This window comes from Manis javanica, chromosome 7 (genome assembly GCF_040802235.1).
Source record: "Manis javanica isolate MJ-LG chromosome 7, MJ_LKY, whole genome shotgun sequence".
NCBI classification, from domain to species: Eukaryota; Metazoa; Chordata; class Mammalia; order Pholidota; family Manidae; genus Manis; species Manis javanica.
In genome coordinates, this window is record NC_133162.1 from 41,140,746 (window position 1) to 41,162,574 (window position 21,829).

The 21,829-nt window shown below is 37.5% G+C and overlaps 1 protein-coding gene across 7 annotated transcripts in view; it reads right to left on the bottom strand.

Moving 5' to 3' along the window:
- The window catches only part of KAT6B (lysine acetyltransferase 6B), a 162,988-nt gene that overhangs the window by 24,637 nt on the left and 116,522 nt on the right, over positions 1–21,829 (bottom strand). For 5 of the 7 annotated variants that reach the window (XM_073240798.1, XM_073240797.1, XM_037013267.2 and 2 more), the window contains 6 exons: positions 18,496–19,424; positions 17,399–17,520; positions 15,768–15,883; positions 13,855–13,996; positions 10,477–10,638; positions 7,324–7,417 (listed from right to left, as the gene is read on the bottom strand). In XM_073240798.1, coding sequence (XP_073096899.1) covers positions 7,324–7,417; positions 10,477–10,638; positions 13,855–13,996; positions 15,768–15,883; positions 17,399–17,520; positions 18,496–19,424 — 1,565 coding nt within the window. The remainder of the gene's footprint in view (positions 1–7,323; positions 7,418–10,476; positions 10,639–13,854; positions 13,997–15,767; positions 15,884–17,398; positions 17,521–18,495; positions 19,425–21,829) is intronic. The other 2 variants (XM_073240799.1, XM_073240801.1) reach the window with 2 other exon arrangements.

Below are 21,829 nucleotides of genomic sequence, written 5' to 3' on the forward strand. Positions count from 1 at the left end.
CAACCAACTGTGTGTAAATGTGAATTTTGTCACAGCTCTCATTTCTCTGCCCAAGGTTTGTAACAGATAATGACAACTTTCTTTGTGATGCAACTTAAATGATGCTAAGATAGAGGCTGCACTTGAACAAAAAATACCAGACCTCAAAAGAGGGCAGGACATACCTGACATCATCTGGAAGTAAACCATAGCTGATTGACTCTGTTCTAATAAAACAAAATTTCTTCTTCCCAAGAATCACATGTGTGAGGAGAGAGTACATTAAGGAGCTCTTCACATGGTAATTCATTTAACATTTGTTCAACAAATAATAAGAACCTACTAAGTGCCAGGTTCTTCCAGAAGGTAAGACAGAAGCAGAAAACAAAGTCTATCTCATGAAGCTCGCTTTTGGCGAAGGAGAGAGACAATCAACAATAAATATATAAAAGACATACTCAACTTTCTAAATGACTTTGCACTTGCTCAGCCTAGAGCAATTTTTTTTAATGGTCAGTGCCATGAAAGAAGAGAAAACTATTAGTAAAAAATTAAAGACTATTAAATATAAGTTAACACCACATGTCGGATTTATAGCTCTCTCATTCAATTTGCCTAACTCCTCACAAGGAGTGAGACTGTCATTTAACATGTCCTTAAGAGACACTGTCACAGCTCCTCAAACACATTTTTAATGCTTGACTTGTGGGGCTTATAAATGGGGGAAAGTGAAATGCAATTATTACCCTGCAGCCTACCCAAGGGAGTTTATACCCCAAGTAAGCACTTCATGACCTGAACCCTCCCCCCAAATCATGGATAAGACAGAATTCACATGTCTCACTTCTGTTAAAAGGATAAGGCTGCCGGGGGAAGGAGACAGGCGCCGGAGTTCTGGCCACCCTGGGGATGAAGGCAGTACTATCTCTGCTTACCGGTACCCACTCTTGGGTCACCTGTTGGGAGGTACAGCCTTAAGGCAATCAAAACAGTGCAGAGATGCCTAGATAACCTCACTGGAGAAGTGGGATGTCTCAGGACCCCAGCTCCCGAGGAGAATGTGCTTCCCCTGAAACTGTATTCAACTTGGCCTCAGAGAGGAGCTTGCATACAGTCTTGGTTCTTCAGAGTTTACTAACTGACAGATCAAAGCCGATCAACCAATTCCTAAAATAAAAACTCCTACTTTCTACCAAATATTTGTTCCAAAAAAGAGATTTTTAGAGTAGAATGAAACCACTCTAAATTCTTAAATTTTACTTAAATTTTGTTTTGAAAAGTTTGTAAGGGACAGCTCTTTAAAGTAGCCTCTTAAAGGTAGACTGTTAAATTTGGAGTTACTTGTTGGCAACCTGAAATACTACGAAATGTATTCCTATATTTGGATATCATATAATGCAACAGTTCAGCCAGCAGCTAGCATCTAAGATATGGAAGTAGTAGTTTCCTCTTTGAGAGAGTGAATATCACACTTTCAGGTACAGATGGATCATGTGGCTTTCTATTTCTGCTTGATGGACCTAGAAGGTCAGAGAAATAGGGAGCAGGAAACTCGAGACAAGATGCTTTCTTGTCCTGGGTGGTGCTTCCTCCAAAACCAGCCAAGAGTTACAAAGAGGCTAAAAAGGAAAGATAGGCCTGGGACTCTCTAGGCACCTAAGAGATCTCTGTTATCGGAACCAGAAGAGGATAAGAACGAAGGTGTGGAAAATTAAGCTGTTAAGGAAGCTAGGTATTAAATTGTATCCAGAACCATCTCTCCTTAAAAGTTTATTGTTTCCCTATTTTCCTTAAATCCCGGTTTGAGTGTGTGTGTGTATGTGCGCACACACACATGCCATTTTTAAGAAAAGGGAACAAATGAAAGGATACTGCCAACCACACTTAAGACATAACCAAGTTTCTAAGTTGTAAGCACAAAACTGAGTATTCTTCACCCGTATTGTCACAGCACACAGTAATTACAGATGCAGTCTTTAAATACTACACATTCCTCACAAAAGCCAAGGTGAAATCCCTCCATATACAAGATCACAGAAAGGTCAGCAAAGGGATTTCCTGGCGTAAGCGCCTAATGCATTCACTCTGACTTCTACTAGTTAGAGTTCGGTTCCATGAAGGACAACCCTGAGACATGGTAAAATTTTTAAATATTGAATAAAGAAGGCCAAGAATTGAACCTGCTCACAAACTTTTATGATTAATCTATAAATTAAGACACTAAAAAAAATGCCTGAATATATAGTTATCTGATAATTTATAAGCTTGTTATCTGTATACTACTCTCAAAAAACTACAGATACAAGTTTGCAGACTTGTGGGCCCAACAGTCATCTATACTTTCTGGCTCCCACAAGGTTAAGCCAAAGCTGAAAGAAAGATGAAAATGTTGATAAAAGATTGAGAATTCTTATAATTCTAGTAGGTATGTTTGATTATTTGAAATTAAGAAAGAATGTTGAATTTCATCATATGCATTTTCTAAATTTGTAATAAACAAACCCATCCAAATGTCACTTTCTGTTCTTTTGCATAATGGAAGTCATGTTTCTCACTTCCATAAAGATACAAATATGGAAATGTAGAAGGTTAGAATAAAACCTTGCAGTGGTGCTGATCTGGAATGCAAGGTTACAGTGTGAACTGATGACGGTGTGTGTGTTTCTCATTCTTTCCTAGTTCTGCCCCGAGAGGTCCTAGAAGCAGTGACACACCAGTAGCAGTAAGTACACCTAAGTAAGTACCCAGATCTTGGTTTCTATGTTGTTTTCCGTCATAAATTATGAAGGCCCTTAGGAGAAATGGGTGATTCAAGGGCTAGGTCGACAAAGAAGAAGATGACTGTGGAACATCACGTTGTACCACAAAGGAAGGAAATGTTCAAAGGATGGGACGTGTTGGAAAGACACAGAAGCCTGCTTGAAGCAGTTACCAGAGAATAAATCTGGGACAATCTGAACATCAAAATAAATAATGGCAACAAGAAGTTATAATCCACAGAGTCAGATAAAAATCCAGGAGTCCATAAGTATATAAATAAATGATTAGATAAATGAAGCAATTATTTAATTAAAACTCATAAAGGAAGCTCCTCCCTAGAGTAAATATCTACTGGTAAATAGAAGAAACAACAGAATTGGAAAATCACCATTTGGTAACTACCACAGCAATAACTACTTTAGACAAGAATCATAAATCAGTGCTAAAAGTATAGGTGAAAACTGGGTAGGAAATAGGGATATTTACATAATCTCAAATATCTTCTTGCCAGTTACTTACTGGCAAAAGGGAAAAGAGTTGTTTTACAATGAAGAAACCTGGCAGGCACCACCTTAGGCCAGTAATGGAACAAATAAGTTTGTCATGTGATCTTGGAAAGATGTACTGAGGACACAGTATCACGTCTGTGGTGTTCCTGCCAAAAAAATGTGTAACTTCAATCTAATCAGAGGAAACATTAGAGAAGCCCTAACTGAGCAACACTGCACAAGACATGTGGTCTGTATACTTAAAAAATGTCAAGGTAACAAAAAACATCACAACACACAAAAATGACACTATTCCACAATTCTCAACAGACACAGTAACTAAATTCAACATGTGATCCTAGACTAGGGGAAAGTTTTTATTTCCTAGAAGGGGCATTAGTGAAAACTGGCAAAATTTGAAATTTGAACAAGGTGGGTACGCTATATATAGTAGGTACTGAATCAACATTAATTTCTTGATTTTGATAATTTATGGTTATATTTGATATAGCATCTTTGTTTTTAGAAATACACAGTGAAATATTTAGAGGTAAAGGTGTAACATGTATATCATGGGATAGAGGGAAGACAAGAGAGAGAGGGAAGGAGATTGAGAATGATAAACAGGAAGCACACGTAACAAAATGCTAGTTAACATCTAGGGAATCTGGGTGGAGAGTACCTAGGAATTCTTTGTACTATTTTGGTAACTTTCCCTAAGTCTGAAATTACTTCAAATTTAAAGGGAAAAATAGTGAGCTGGCGGGCAGCTCTGGGAGCAGGAGCAGGCGATGGCCTGGGAGGGACACTCTATTACCCCGGTACCCAGCAGTAACCTGAGGGAGAGCAGCTACTTGCCTTGCCCTGGGAGGCTCTGAAGCAGGAATCACACAAGGTTTCCCGTCTGGTGGGGATTGAAAGGGTGTGTGTGTGTGTAGACAGAGATGGGGTACTTTAACATTTTCTAACTGAGGGAGAGAGGAAAATCTCACAGGAAGAAATGTGGTATCAGCTTTAGCTCATGACCGTCACTCCTTCCTCTACCCACTTAGGTTTGAGCAGAGTCACAAAACCCACAAGGTGGTTTATGAACAAGGCTGGGAGGTGGTGCCTTGTAGTAACTCGAGCCAGTGACCTCCTGGGGAGCCCTACTCTGACAAGCTCCAGGCAGAGAGAGGCAGCAACACATTCCAAGGGCAGAACTTGGTCCCATGGATGACCACTCCACCTCTCCTGACTGTCCTGCAGAACAGTGTTCAAAACTTGGGGTTGGTAGTTCTTTGTATTTTACACCACACATTTTATTCCACCTATGTCTGTGACCTGGTATGCACGGGGGCAGCTGGGCAGCCGCAGCCTTCCTCCTGCTAGTACCTTGTTTCAGCTTCCTAAACCAGCAGTTATTAAAGACAAAATTAAGATTTTGCTGCCTTACAATTTTACTTGAATCACTGAAAATAACATCCCAGACCAAAAGACCCTCAGGCTCATGTCAAAATAAAAATAAACTAAATCTAACCATTAAGAGATCCCTTAGAAAAACAGATCTTAAGACAACCCATAACCTTGGTTATGTTTTGCTCTGAGTTTTGAACTGTGAGGTTCAACAAGGATTATGAGGTCATGAGGTTTATCTCCTTACTCTGCAAAAGACTGGAGCTAAATAGATCGAGAAAGAGATTTATCTACTATTATTTAAAGTAATTCCAAAGGAGGAGATGCTATCAATTTTTTCAGCAGCCTACTCTATCTTCTTTAAAACCTTTGTAGCGAAGGAATTTTTTTGGTTTGAAATTGAACTTCACTGGGTTTTTAACCAGTTCCCATTTTCTTTGAGTGTTATAAAATTCTTCCCCTTATAAAAGTCTCCTCACTCTTAAAGAATAACGCCCATCCCCTTTCAATTTTATTCAAATCACTCACCATATTCTAAACCCACTCCAGTGTCGGGGCAATGCCAAGGGTATAGAAAGTACAGGAAAGAGAAAACTTACAAGTATACCCTCAACAATGCACTGCCTGGACACACCCTCATGGATGGCATTCATCATGACAGACCTGAGCTATCCAAAAAGGTTCCACTGTGTTTCATGGTTCATCTTTAAAAATACAGGTAGACTCTAATAGTTTGTATTCAAAGGGTTAACATAAAGATTTAGCATTTGAAGGGAATGTCTTTGTTCCTGGGTTGTTCTGTTATGCAGAAGGCCTCAGAACCAGGTCATGCTGTACAAATAAAGATGCTACTGTATTTAGAGCCTTGCATTTTTACCTGGTAAGGTACCAGTCCCTTTTTATTTTAGGTAGACAATTATTGAGGGCAGTGATGATATCACTGTATAGAGTCAATAAAATTGACAGAAATACATCTAGTATACTGCCCTATAGAATACAAAGAAAATAGTTTACAGTAAGTTGGAAGTATGATCCTTACAGCAATAATTATCACAAAAGGGTGAAATGAGTCTAACTGTAATACCACAGAGATATGGAGGCAAGAAAAGATGAGAAGAAACTCCAAGGAGCTGGGATCAAAAAGAAGAGGCTCTTGAGCTGGCTCTTAGCAATGGATAGGGTTCTGAACAGAGAGGCTGGGAAGGAGGAGGTGGTCATTTCAGGGAAGGGATTGTGTAGATAAATAATGGAAGTATAGGAACATGCTCAGAATATTTGAGGAAAATGAGGCTAGTAGATGAACAAGCTTAAGAGAAAGGCTGGAACTAGGTGTTGCATACTGAACTAAGGAGTTTACCTTAGTCTGTAGGCACGCAGATGTTATGAAAAGTTTAAAGCTTGAGTAGCTGTTATGCATACCAGACATTATATTTATGAACAACTTATGAATGGTGACTACAAAAACGCAGACCAAGACAGCTGGATTTGCCTTTAGAACTGATTACAACTAGGACTCTGTAAAATAAAAATGTGGAACTCCTGGTAAGATGGCCTTCTGTGGGATAACTAGATCAGGGGAGAGTAGGTAAGGCTAAGATAATGAATTAATAACTAGAAATGTTACCTGAAATATAAAAACAATCAATAAAAAAAATTCAGAATAATAATATCTTTCAATGTTAATAAATTACAGAAATCAGTTCAAACCAAGTTACTTTACACCCAGACTTTATATTTCAGTATCTATTAATACAGATTTAGACTCAAAATACTGCTTCATGGTTTTCCTTAAGCACATTCACATTTTGGTTTTTGCATTTGAAGTATCTTGTAAAGATTATGCAAATTCCTAAGTTTTCCTTTCAGCTTAAAATCAGACAAACTACCATCTGGTAATAAAGAAGCACACAGGTCTTATGGACAAATTTTTACATGGCTAGAAATATTATCATGGGATACCTGGCCTTCATGTTCTCTGGGTATTTTGCATCAATTCTCCAAATGTAGCCTTAACACTGCATTTAAACATCTATTAATAAACAAGGAGAAAGAAACTACCAATCTTTTTTTATATTAACCCATACATATCTTCATATATAATTCTGATTTTAATTGAGGAGACTCAGAAGATACAAATATGTATAAAAAATATTCCTTGGGCAACCTCTAGATACAAACATTATTATAATTTCCACAATAGAAAAGGGAAATTAACAAAACAAGACAGTTATTTCTATTGGAGAGGCTCAAAGGTTAGGTTACCTAAAGAATTGTTTTTCTTAATAGAAATATCCCATTCCTGCTCTGTTCTATATAACATCACAGGTGAAATTTTAGAAAGCTGAAAATCCTTTTAAATAATACTTCCTTTAGCTTTAATTGCAAATAATTGCCTCTCGGTGCTAATGAGTGTGAACACCACAGAAGGGAACGTAATTCTACCAGTTCATTCAGGGTAATGGCTTTGTGAGCCAGTGACACTGCTGAGAGAGCCAGTCTCAATTTCCTAGAGTACAATAAGTGAGCTGCAGTAAATTTTTCACTTGAGGAAGATTTTTCTAACCTATGCAAATATAAATAGAAAACCCATTATCTATTGATAAAACAACAAAGTAAGTTAAATAATGTTTTATGGGTTACTCTTTTCTTTAACAGCCATCAGATCCCTGGATCATGAAAGTAGATAAAGCACTTCACTTACTGAAATCAATGAGAAACCGTCCAAATCCTTGCCTTTGGTGCTGGGGCATGATCATTATGCAGGAGACATTATACTTCTGCTGGCAAAGCTTTTCCTGAGGGAAGGAGAAACAGATCAAGTATGTAAAAGCTCTGCTGAAGTGGACAATTTCCTGTACTGCCACTGTCCCTGTACAACAGTCCACTAAGGTGAGCCAAAGGGTTAGGTCAAGATCAAGCAGAACAATCCTATGGTGATCAAACTATCAGCTAATGACAAACTATCAATTCCAGGCATGCCTTTCAGTTACATCTTTACTCTTGAAAGTAGGTACCATAAAATATGAATAAAGAATCCAAGGAAATCAATTAAATGAGACAGAACACAGACAGTATGGAAGAAATGCTTTCCTTGCTTAAACAACTTGGGAGATGGAAAAAAAAAACAGATCCAGAGAGTCACCCAGCTGGGCAAGTTTGATCTTAGCCAGCTATCTTGCTAAGTAACTTAGAGCTTGCAACAGAAGTCTGTCTTCTGCCTTTGACCAAACGCCCCAGTGAAACCAAAATAGTGTATGTGTGGGTAGATTTGCACAAATACATTTCCCTTATGAATAAAAAGTCAAAGTAAAATGCTAGGGAAATAATCTGCATTTCAAACCAGAAAAACAAATCAAAACAACAACAAAAAAAGACAGGAGCAACAAACCCCAAAGCCTCCAAAGAAAAAAGGAGGTCAGCTATTACCAACAGTATGAAACCGGGAGGAAGACTGGGAAGAGTATGGTGGGAAACAGTTCTGATAGTTAAGGGAAAATCTGCAATATTCATGGGATGTGGCATCAGAGCAGCAATATATTATTCACAGTGCATAGAAGCAGCCAAAACCTATACAGAGGAGATATGGAAAAACCTTTTGAGGTTGTGAATGCTCTGGCCAAATATAAACCACAAATAAGACTGACCACAAATGATACAAACCCCATCAAAGAATTACTTCAGAACACCCAGATCTTTAATGAACCTATGTGAAAGATCACAGGAAATGGCTGTGGAAAAAACCCAATATGGCAGAATTAAAGATTTCTTTGTGAAAAAGATTTGCTCCCAACTTATGCACATTTGTAACTGTCTGTGGAGTCTCTAAGAATTGAAGTGAAGAATAATGTGTGGCAGTTTTCCTAAGAAACTGGATTGTCCATCATTAGATATTCAAATCAATGGCAACAGTTCAAATAATTAGTCTATTTTGCAAAGTTAGATGAAATGGGTCCCTCTACCAAAAAGGAGATGTTCTCTGGGTTAAAAAGATTAATTCTTGATGCCATTCTTTTCTTTGTTCCAAACTAATTCTACCTTTGGATATTTTGGAATCTAAGAGTGGTCTTCCCCTCCCCACCTTCTACCCTTTAACACATGTTACTACAGTTAAATTCTAATCTGTGGATAAAATAACTGCTCCCTCTTCCTTTCCCAGCACATGTGCTGGGAAAGTCATACACATGTGATGATTTACACTGAACTTTTCTAGGTTATTTTAGCCCATTCTCTAGCTGTAACTTCCAACATTTGGGTTAAGTATAACCCCAAAGGACCACAGTCCTTCACACTCCAATTGACACTCTGGAATATGATTTAACTTGCATCTAGTCATATAACATGGTCATTGTTCAGATTAATTTTTGTTTGACTACACTGCCAAAGGTCTAGTAAGAAATGACAGTAGTTGCTGCCATACTATAAAAGAAACTGCTATCAAATAAGTAAAGTTTAGCTTGTTCTAAGTAAAATGTTGGGCCCTCTCGGAGGAAGAGAGACAGAGACCCAAACCACAATGGTCACCAGCAACCACAGGCCCAGAGGCCAACTTGAAACAAGGCAGGACAAGGGCAGTAGACATCATTAAGCCCCTACGTTTAAGCTCAGATACATTTAAGAGACACCATTCTTCAACAAAAAAGACAATCATGACCACTACTCTTTTCAACTCTTTGAGGAAACAGATCTTTACACCTATATACATGTCTTAAAAGTTCTAATAGACTTCCTATTTATTGTTTTATTTTGTGTTAATTGTCATCTTTTACACCTTTAATGTGCAAATTAACTTTCTTCTTTTTCATTTGAGAGCCTTATCAAATATGTGGATTAAAACATTAAGGCTGTTTTCCATGAGTGCTGTCACTTACTCCTATTTTTGTTTATGGTCTCTGGGTTGACTATTAAATTTAAGAAATTATAGTTTGCAACGGGCCTTCAGATATACTCTATTTATTGATCTTCCATGAAAATACACTTCTATAAGGCATTCTATTTACATTATGCAAGGGTAGATTCATTAAAATTCACTCATCATCTAATGTGCAAAAATATAAAATAAATAAAATACACAGTTCATATCATTTACCTTCTGCCTGGAAGTCTTATAATTACCACCCTGGCACATTAAACTGCTTCGCTGATGCCTAAGAAAAGTTAAGGTCATAAATATCTCCAAACTCAGTGATGCTTTACTGCAAATGAGTTATTGTTTCTTAGAAGCCTCCAAACAGAAGAATGTGAGAATCACTCTGGACCAGTGAAAAAGATAAACTATATCCGCTAAATATGTCAAGGCTTCTTACGTTAACAGCTGGAGATAGTTAGGCTTTTTAAAGGTAAGGCTGCTTTAGATCTTAAAACAATAGCACAGAGAATAAGAGATGAAGAGTAAAACCAGTCATTATATCAGCTTGAGTGTCCAAATGCCAATGTTCCAACTCGCTGAGATACTGACACCCACAGAGGGAATGCAGCAAGAAGAAATGAGAACTCTCTTAAATGCTACATTACACTGAAATCTTCATGTTGACACAACTTAGAGGGAAAAGAGAAATAGGCTTATCATTTAGAAAACCAAAGATGCTAGGTGGTTTGCAAGGCAGCAATTACAACGTTATGTGGATGCTGATAGTCGAGACCACAAACAATGCTGAGGTTCTTTACACACTTCCTAGGCACGATATTTATTGTCCTTGCTTTTTTTAAAAATGAGCTCTGACCAAGAACCTGAGCTTTTCATAAATGTGTGCCACTTATTCAAATTATAGGCATAAAAAAGCCCTGTTGAAAGAACTAGGCTTTACCAAAAACATTTTGAAAAAGAAAATGAAGGTCATACTGGCTCTTGTTTTACCTTAGAGAAGTATCCAACCAGATGACAGCCCTTTTCATCATTTTTTGTAAGGACATAAAAAAGGAATGGCTCGACATCATAATACAATGTTTTGTGGTCCAGGAAGAGCTTGGCTAACAAGCAAAGGTTTTGGCAATAAATTTTGCTCATATTCCCATCAACCTAGCAAGAGAAACAGACAACATTATTTAACATAAAAATAACACTTAACATAAAATTTATATATATATTTTTTATATTTGTTTCATACGGTATTTTGGAAAGTATATAATTTTATTTTCAAATCCCGAACTGAGAGATTAAAACACTCCACTAAGCAGGTAAAAAGTCAAACAGAAAGCAGCTGTCACTTGGCAAATTGGAATTCCACCAATTTTCTTAAATTAAGGTAAATTTACAGTAGCTTAAATTTCTCTTCAAGCTACCTGAAGAAAGGCTAACCCACTAACAAAGGAGTAATTTTTATTTGCAATTTATTATGAGTGAAAAAAATGATCAGGCATGTATGTCCTCTCTACTTGGAACCAAGTAAATCTGACTTAAATGTAAATAGATCAAAATACTGCTCAAGTAAGTTAAAATCTAAACTGTTTCAAAAGGGCTTCACATAAAAATGAAATAAATTCTGATTCCTCAGAAGTGTGGATTAGCAAAAGAGGCTTCCATTTTGGTTTTATCCCAAGCATCATTTTAAATATAATTGGAAAAGATAAAATTTCTACGTTGGGAATACTTACAGAGAAAGTGAGATGAATTTCAACCTATAATAAGTACCATGATTACAGTCTACTTCTCTTCAAAATAAAAGAATCAAGCTGTGATACTGATGGTTATAGACAGGAGGCTAGGCACAGATGCCAGTTTCTTTGATCAAATGTAGTTAGTTACTTGTTGAAAACAGAAAGCACAGCAAATTCAAGAATTTCCCTAGCATTTTTCTTAGGGAAAATGGATATTTGCTACCTAGAGCTCTTTAACAATGAACATGACCATTCTCAAGTCTCTAGTGGACGATACAGATTCTCATATTGCACAAATTATTTTTAGACTTCATATAACTATTTCCCTTAGATGAAGCCTAGGTCCCACACATAGCAACATAATCAAATATGGACAATAGGCACACAGGACACAATTCTACCTTTAATAAAAGGAAGGTTTTATGTATTTGGCAGTATGGCCCTTTAGGAAATGGTCATATGTTACAAAAAGAAAAGACAGAGATGGTAGTATCTGTGAACCAAAAAAACACACTGATGACAATGTTGAAGCAAAATTCTTCTCAGTAGTGAAAGGTCTAATACCGCATGCTTTCAAGAGCAATGGATAAAGATAGGGAAGTAGTAATCTGTGATGATGATCTTCATTTATTTTATGTTACTTAGGTCCAACATACTATACTCTGAGTATTAACTCAGATTCCAGAATAGGGAGCTTGGCACTTATTCAGCCCAATTCCTTCAATTATTTTCTGAATTAATTTTACAAATCTGCTTCTCATTTTTTCCCTCGCATCTCTGTATGGCCCAAAAGCACCTGCTCTGAAACAGCAGACCATTCTTATCAGCTTAACAAAACGGATTCTCTTACTACTGAGGAGACTCCCTGGATTTATGGGAGCTTCAACTGGACAGGCAGATTCATGCTGATTTACTGAACAATTACTCAAAGACAACAATGTGTTTTGTCCTTTGGGAAAGAATGAGATGGTGATTTTAATTTTAGTTTGGTTAGAAGAAAGGATCCAAGGCATCAAGGAAGGAACCACTAGGAAAGCTGAATTTGTGACATTAGCTGAGCCTCAACAGCTATTGTCTCACCTGGCTGGGGGTGGCTGGCTAGCATCCCAAGACTAACAACAGGAAGAATAAGCAACTTGCATCCAGCTTTCCCTCAAATCCAGTGGTCCTCAGTGGAGGCGATTTTGCCCCCCTGAGGGACACTTGCTTTGTCTGAAGGCACTTTTGGTTGTTACAACTGGAGGGGGTGTGGTGTGGCACCTAGTGGGATGCTGCTGAATATCCTACAATGTACAGGATGCACTACACCAAAGAATGATCTAGAATTATCCTCAAATGTGAATAGCGCCTAGGTTGAGAAACCCTGTGCCTAACATTTAGTAAAAATTAACATATAATCAAATCTTAAGCAATTAATACCCTTCCTCCTTCAAGCTTGCCCAGAGACCCTGATATTAAATAGGAAAAGGTGTTAAAAAAATCCTAAGACACAGCTGGAGTTACCTGTGTTCTCTGTTCAGTCTTGGGAAAAAGCAGTGGGGCCAAGCTTGTCTGAGAGGGAAGAGGGAGCCTGATCTGCGAGAGAAACCTACGTAAGACCTTGCCCTATATTAAACACAATGCAAGACATTATAGAACAGACCTAAAGAGAAATGTGGGGCAGAATAGTAATTTTAGTCTAAACAGCTCAGAAAAAGAGAATCCTAATGTAAACCTGTATTTTGGAGAAAGACACTATCATGTCTGTTGCACAAAGAAGGCTTGTTCTGCACAACCAGGAACAAAAACAATGCACCAAGATGGGAAAAAACAAAGAAAGCAAGGCAGGGCGATGGAAGCACTCAACTGGAGTGAAGAGCACAGAAGGAATTAAGAAGACCCACAAATAGACAATAACATGAAGGCAGGCTTGGGATCCTCAAGATACAACTGACAGCTCACCTGGATCCCTGAAACTGACAACAGAACAGGATTAAACAATGAAACAATACAGAGGCAAAGACCTGTTACTACATCAATCCTGAAAACACAAAATGTCTTCAAGAACCCATAATAAAAGGCACATGGCCACAGGGGTTCCTGTGAACAGTACAGTTGTCCAGGGGCAGCCATCTACTCAGATAGGGGGGAGTCCTAGGTAGTTCTCTTACTACTGAGAAGACTCCCTGGATTTTGGGGTCTCACCAAAAGGATTATCCACCCTGCCAAGAAATGGATGGAAACACAGGTGGTTGTATATTGAAGAGATATGTACAGCTGCTCAATTCCCTGGAAGAGTGAGCACCTGCCAGATATTGGCTGGAACAGCTGAACAAAGCTAATTTTTCCTGCCAAAGAAAGTAGAATTTACAAAGAGCTGAGGAGATCATAAATTCACTGGTAAATATATCTGGTGCAGACAGGGATTTGGGAGAAGACAAAAAAGTTAATGTGATAAAGTACAAATTCATCATCAACCTAAATGGTTGCTTAATATGGTTAGCTAAACAGTGCAAACATGGAGATATTTTCAAGAGCAGCCTGAATCTCAATGTCAAAACTGAAAATAATTTTCACCTTCTAGAAACAAATCAGGACATAGTCAACAATTAGAAGTACCAGGTTTTGAAAGCTGAGTTTTTTATTTATACATGCTTACCTCAAATACTGAAAGGTCTTTCCTTCGATAAATTTCATTTGCTGGAGGATGAAACCATCCACATTTCTTTGAGTGTCTTAACAAAATATTTTTACTTTTCATATATTTAAGACAGAATTCACACAGGTAAAGCTTTGGTAATCTGTTAAAATTTAAAAATCGAAGAATATATCAGATTGATTATATTATTCAGGGGAAAAATAGTAAATACTGTTCAACTTTTCTCTAAGTCATAAAAAGGCTGTACAATAGTATTTGAAAGAAGTAGTTTCAAAAAAAGTAAAAAGAAAACCAGTCATAAAGAGAATGTACAAACCTTACATTATTTTTCAGTATAATAATATTAACTGTCTTTATTTTGTGGACAAATAATTTGTTTCCTTAGCAATGCCATACAGAAATAAAGGTTTTCAGATTTGGAATCACTACTGTAACAATAAATAATAAGGATGGCACATCCTGTCAGGTAACCATGTATATTTTTCAAATTTCAGATTTAATGTCATAGTTTTAATAGTACATATATATATGGTCAGTGGTATAACTGTAATGATCTTTTACTCCAGAGACAAGTTAATTATTTTTAAAAATGCTCTGTGTACTTATAAGGCAGAAAATTCCTAGAATTTTATTTCCGTTTCTCATTATGGATGAGGTAACTTTAAAGTTATTGTCATAGTTATATATGGCCCAAAGCAGTAAATGTAGGCAAAGTCAAAAGACCTTCTTGTTTCTGCTAATTCCACAGACTCACTGAATAATATTAGCTGCCCGTGCCTTTCTCCTGCTGACTTTTTCTCCACCTTTAAAATTATAGCTTTTTTTTTACTTACATACTTTCATACTGAAATACATTGCTAGTATTTACAAGAAAATGTTTAGAAGCACTTTTAAGGTCTTTGGAGTATAAGAACGGAGACAAAGGTTTGGGGGGAAGTTAGATACAGACTCAGATAAGAGTAATTTCAAATCTTGGACTTAGATGCAAATTTTACTCAAAGTTCTCAGAACACATGACTTGTGATTACTTATACAAACTAAAGCTCAGAGATGGTTTTTAAAAATTGTTCAAGAACATACAGCCAATGATATAAGCTGGGAAGAGAAACCAAGATTCCTAACTCTTAGTTTGTCACTTAACTTCTAGACTACCTTCCCCATTTTCTCTATGATTGGTAAGACACCCACATAGTAGAGAAAAGGAAAATATCTATTCTAGAAGAAAAGCAAGTTTGTGATTACCAGAAACTTTGCAGGCTAAAGCATTTGAGAAGATATCAATAAAATGTACCCTGATGTACCTGTAGGAAGAAATCTGTTCACAAGATACCTGTTTTTAGAAATATTAGTTCAAGACAATTTCACAGCTAATCTTAGTTCAAGACAAAAGAAAACTCTAGTACCATTATTTTCTCTTCATTTTTAACAAGTTAGTCACAAAGGTTTGGAAAACAGTCTCTTAAGGCTACCCACTCCCACTTATTCTCTTCCCTTTCTCCTTATTTTGCTACATTTCTGTAAAAAACCTGAAAATTAATGTCAGACATCAGAGATAAAATTAAGAGGCCTAATTAGGAAAATGCAAAAGGCAACTGAAAAGAAACTACCACATATTTTATAATGGCTAATTTTATTCCCCTGCTTTGGTTTCATATACAAATAACATTTGCCCAATTAACCATGAGAAAAAGCATATAAAGGACAAGATTTACCAAGCCGTGTAACCAAGGAGTGAGTGTAGGGACTTCATACAGAACAGTGAATACTACAAAAAGGCGCTGGCAAATAATAGTTTGGGCTCCATTACCAAAACTTGTGTCCCCAAAATCACCTGACTCCTGCTTAGAATTGAGAATTTTCCTCCCTCACATATATCACATTAAAGTTATATACCTGCCAAATTATTCCATTACCTTGCATATTCCTGTGGGTAAGGCGAGGAGTACCAGGTTTGGATTTCATATTTCCCAAATTCGATTACAGAAGGGTACCGGCCACAGTCTTCCACTCCACTTTCACACTCTATTTTCTGTCAGGGAAAAAGAGAAGAAAAAAATAAAATGTCGATATATATATATATTAGAAGAGGATTTCTTCACATACATTTTGGTTCTTTTACCAGTGGACATGAAAACCTACCCACTATGACTCAAATCTTACCTGTGAATCTTCATGTTGTTGAAAAAACATTATAGGTCCTTGTGAAATAATAATCAGGTTTGTACAAGATTCATGTGTAAACAAACTAATACCCTAAGAAACAGTATGACCAAGACAGGAAATTAGTGTGATGTAACTACATACAAATGCCTACTGAACTGAACGTAACAATCTGTCGCAATGTATTAAAATTGTGGAAATTATAAGATGATGTGGCCGTTATACATTCTTATAGTCAGTCCCCTGTTCCTCCATGAAGTACTGTTTATACCAATTGTAATTAAATAATCAGTTGTAAAGGCTCTAGTTTAATATCCATCTCCTCTTACTCCCCTTACTCTAGTGCAGTAAGCTACACTAGGTTAAGAATTTTGCCTGAATCACTGGGGTCATTCTTATGTCTAGCACAGTGGCTGACACAGACAAGAAATGATCTTGAATGAAAAAGCCAGGGTTATTGTGTTACAAAGAAAGGGCTTCAGATTTAACAGTGTGTTTCAGATAATGGCCTGAGTATTTTAAGACTTCAAATCTGAAAGACTGAAATTTATCTTAACAAAACAGTACGAACTATACTGATGGGGCAGGGGAGGAATGGAAATATCCAATAGCCCTAAAGTAGAAACCATCAGAAGTATTAAGCCCAAATGGCTTTTACTAAAGATAAAGTTTAAGAGACTATACAGTCCCCTTCCCCCAAAATAGGGAAGTGAGGTGGAGGTAGGGAGTTTGTCTGTGAACACTTTGCCATAGAAACTGCATGTGGTTTACTGACATAAAAAAATTTGCAATCCATAAAAATCTGTCTTTGGAAAGTCCTATAGCCTTACCTTTCAACGTTTTGGTGACAACAAGTTAATATTTTCAGTGGAATCATTAAGAAATTATTGGACAATGAAAATAAAAGTGACTATAACCAATCATGCAACACAATACTGCCTTCACCAATGCCAGCGAGTTAAAAGTTAAGAGACATTTTTCATCTGGTTGGCCATCTGTGTTGGAAGAAGCATCGGTAAATTTAAAGGCGATGTTCTTTTTGTTAACGATTGAAAACTTTAATTTTCTAAATTTAAGCAAAAATAATTAAAATCCATTTCTTCACACCTAGAAGCATTTTTCCAAATCTGCCTCAACTACTGTTAACTCTGGTCTATTTTGTGAGACCAGCTGAGGCCTTGCCAACTTTTAAGATCCGAGGCAACTCAACAAAGTCATAGTGTTTCAACGTACAGTCAACAAAAATGATTGTGAAGACAGTTAAAGAACCAGAAAAGACTGTGAGGATTCTCTATAAAATCAAATCAGTACTTTCATAATAGTCATATAAATCTAGGTCACATGTTATTATCCTTGTTACTGTAATGTGGTATCCTGGCCTTACCTCCCAAGAAAGCTCCTGGGCCTGCTTAAAAACATCCAAATCCTCTTCAGTAACGGTATCCTTGTTTCCAATCACATTTATATCTGTACTTTCTTGTTTGATGCTTATTTTGATTTCAGTATCTGTCATTTGAAACCAGCAGAAAGTGTATTCACTGACTTGAATCATGAGTAACCACTATATATTACCAAAATGGTACCAAATTAACATAAAGGGCAAATAGGGATCTTTTTTTTTAAGCTTTATAAGCTTTTACATCTAAGCACTGCTCAAAGATCCAGCAGTATCCTTTCCCTGGTATACCAATTTTTATTTGGATTATCAGTCATCTTTTTGCAGCATTGATAGAGGGAAAGTAACAGCAATACAAAGCAAAATCATATTTTTCAGCCAAGATTAAAAGTTATATTAATGTCTAGTTATAGATTTCCCATTATCCCTCTTGAGATAATAAAATCTACCACTTTGTCCAAATGACACATTTCTGGTTTTTGTTTTATAAAGGGTAGCAAATGTAATAACGGGTCAATTTGCTAAATGAAGTTATGAAATCAGTTTTCTCCCTGAGGTGAACACACACAGACACGCTCACATCCCAAAGCATACTTCACAGAATCACAGATCAGACACTGTTGAGAAGGAAGCAGGATGAACTTTGCCATGAGAGAGCAATGGAGCGGAGGGAAATGAGGAGCCAAAACCCCCATTGGAAGCACTGACAGGCAGGCACCCCAAACAGCGCTGTGGCTGAGGCGACGGTACGGGACAGAACACGGCAAAAGCGTGACAGTCGCTACTCATGCGGGACTACAAAGCCATAAGCAACACTATGAAGGCATCTGGGGGTCCTAGTGTTGTTACAAATGGAAATAAATAATAAAAGGTGGGAGAGTATTAGTTAGAAAAACAACATTTTGGAGGTTTAGTCAGCATTAGAAAAAGGTCAAAGTTTCACTGCTTCTGTATGAAAGTGAAGTGAGAAAGAGAAATAGCTGAGACCTATGTGACAAATAGGAACTGATTTACTTATTTTTTTTCGGGGTTGGGGAGAAAGGGATGGGACGCAGGTTTGGTTGGAGCTTTGACCTTTTGCTTACCATCATCCTGATCAGGTTTAATCCTTCCGTCTGTCAAGCTCCCCTTCCCTGGTGAGGGGGTCCCCATCTGAGGGGTCACTTTATATTTTAATCTGCCTAGCATCCTGTGCTTTTTAAGGAAAGTTGTTCGCTTGAAGTGAGCAATTGCTTTAAAAATACGTCCTCTAGCCATCCCCCAGCTGGAGGAGGAGGAGTGCGAAATAAACCTACTTCTAATATCTCTTTTTCCAAAGAAATGGGCTTTAGCTTTTGCTGTGGAAGATAATTCAGTTTTACGACGCATACGTTTGGGTGGTGCATAACTTGGGTGTCCCTTTTTTCGAGACTGTCCCTGAGTGGTATAGATATGAGAAAGTCCATCAAAGAGTGCCTTCAGCTGGCTGTTATTAGTAAGACTGCTCAAGGAGGGCACACTGGACTGGCTGGAAGAACTCTGGGGAGAGGTAGAAGAAGTGGAAGTGCTGGACTTTTGTGAACTGGGGCTCTGACCAGAGATGGGGGTTGGGGGTGGGAGTGAAGGTGGAGGTTTTAGCTTTTGTGTGGTACCTGTAGCCAACACATGAGAAGTGCATGACTGTTTCTGAGAGACCTTTTTCCTTGGACGATAGTGCTTTGAAAAGTCTATTATTTCACCTCGTGATCTGCGACCATCAGGTGATGGTGTAAAAAACTTAGTAAGGCCATCAATGAGCCCTTTGGTTTTCTTGTTAACTTTAAGTGTAGAGGCGGAAATGTAGGTGGAGGTGGTGGTGATTTTGGTGGTGGCACCAGGCCGAGTGGGGTCTGTAACAGCCAATCTGCTGCTTGAGTCCTTCCCAGATGCAGCATGACCAGATGAAGGTGTGGTACAGACTTTAGTCTTTTGACCCCTACCAGGTGACCCCCTTCCTGTGAATGCATTCATGGATCCTTCATCACTGGTTACAGACCTAGGCAAAAATTTAGAGAATAGTATCAGCATTCAATATTAGAATTATAAAAGGTATCTAAAACAAATCTATAGCACCTAGATGCATTAAATGTGCTTAAACTTAAGAAACCGAATTGCAAACCTAGGAACTATTTATGTGTATGTGTGTGTGTGTGCCTCCACCTAGATGTTTCTGTTGAAAAAGGTAGCAGCAACTACATCTGCGTGTCATTCTCCCAGGGCCCACCCAATAGATACTGGAAGAATCCATTATGGACCCAAGGGTAATATAAGAACATTTTGAAGAGACTAAGAGAATACACTACTTTAATTCTAACGAAATAAAAATGTTACCCCTTGTGTTATCATAAACAATTATGATTTCCTGAAATGTCTTTTTTAAAGTATTAAAGGAAGTAAGCCATAGTATTATCTAGAAGTGAAAGAATAAGCTTATCTCTAGTTAGAAGCAATTTTCACTCAATTGGAAAATTTATACAAATAGAATTTGTGTATGTCTGTAAATTAGTACTTTAAAAAAAAAGAAAACATTAAGAGACACCCTGTTCCTCTCAGCAGTTTATGCTTAGAATGGTAAGACAGCCAATAATACTCTCTAAGTAGAGGAGACAATTACTTACAGCATAAAATATTGCTGAAAAAAGGACAATAGCAAAAAACTGAAGAAATAATTAAAGAAAAGCTATAGCAGGTCAGACATGACATGGAAAGTCTGGTGAAGAAGCAGCACATTTACCATGGTCATTATCAGACACCTGGCATCAGAATCTTTATACACTGGTTCTGACTGCTATTTGAATTCATTTGATGGTGGATCTGCCCTCACAGCTGTGTGGTCAACAAGACTGGAGGTCACTCCACTAGCACAGCTGCTTACAGGAACAGCAGCTGCCTGCCTTCACCTCAGGCTAGGGCTTGGAAGGCTACCCATTTTGCAGCAGAACTGTATACAATAGAAACATCTGCATGTGAATTATGGCTGTGCTGGGGTCCAAGAATGCACTTTAAAAATTATCAATTTAGCTGAGGGCTAATAATGAAGAAATGGAAGCCTGAAAATAATGATACTTAATTTCAAAAATATCTTAAATAATTACAAATAGCACAGCACATTTTAGTGGTTATCTCGTCCATGAAGATTTAACGAACAGTTTCGGCAGTCAGCTGAAGGGCAGGCTGGTGCAGACCACCAGGGTGAGCTACCACGCTCATCTGAGGCAGCTCGGCTGTCAGGAGCTTTGCCCGACGCCACTGATTCAGCCAAATCAGGTTAATACTGGAGATCTCCAGTGTCACAATGAGGATTACCAATAAACAACTCATCCAGGCTAAAACATTCCGCATTAAAATGCTGCATTTGGACTGTATCTGGAATCGATTGCCCAGAACGGATAATATGCTTATAAAGCATGGAAAAAGGAAAACTCCCTAGACTGTCTTAAAAATTCCTAAGCTCAAAGGACAATTTTGGACAAACAAAAAGTTAGGACTGGTGCCAGATGCAATTTTCAGCTGTGTCCTTTGTTTAGAAAGTTTATATCCTAATTTCGTTTTTTTAATTGGGCCCTGAGGATACAGTCCCATTTTGAGAACAATGCTTACAACAGGATGAATGCAAAAACATATAATTTCTACTTTCAAATGATGTTAATATGAAATACTTTATTCATAAATATTTCATGTTTGTCTCTACAAGTTAACAAAAATTCCATTTAAACATATCTACCAGTTAAAGAGTTTTTCATAAAGTTGCAGAGGAAACTCTCTCTCCTTTGGGAGACTGAGGTGGAGACCCTTCTGAGCACAGGTAATATCGTGCACTGCTTCAGATAAAATTTAGGGGAAAGAGTAAGTGAGTAAGATACACTTGGTGTTCACCAAGTGTGTTGAGCTCCTATTCTTTCTACATCACAATGATCCTTTCACTAAGCCTAACAAGTCAGGCAATGTTTATTGATAAAACTGCTTCTGAAATGCAAGCCTACTGATTTCATTTGTACTGCTTAGTGCTGAAGCATTACTCCATGCTGAGAGTCAAGTTGAAACTCTATTCAGGTTTAAAAAAAAAGTCACCTCCATTTAACCTCATATCTTTACTTTTCCAACTAACTCCTGCTAAATGTTCTACTGGGGTTTAAAGGCAACTATATGGCAAAAGCCCAGTGGAAATGAGGTTATCATACTATATCTGCAGGCTGCTGCAAACGTTATTTTGTATATATGTCTGCTCACATGTGTAAATATCGAATGGTTCTAACTGGGGGCACACATGAGGACAGTCATTTGCAGGATTCTCAGAAGCTCATAAGAGGTATCTTAAAATGTTATACTACTAAATTAGCACCAGTAAAAACAAGTATTTTCCAAAAACATCTGGGGCCACAACAGAGATTCATTATAGAT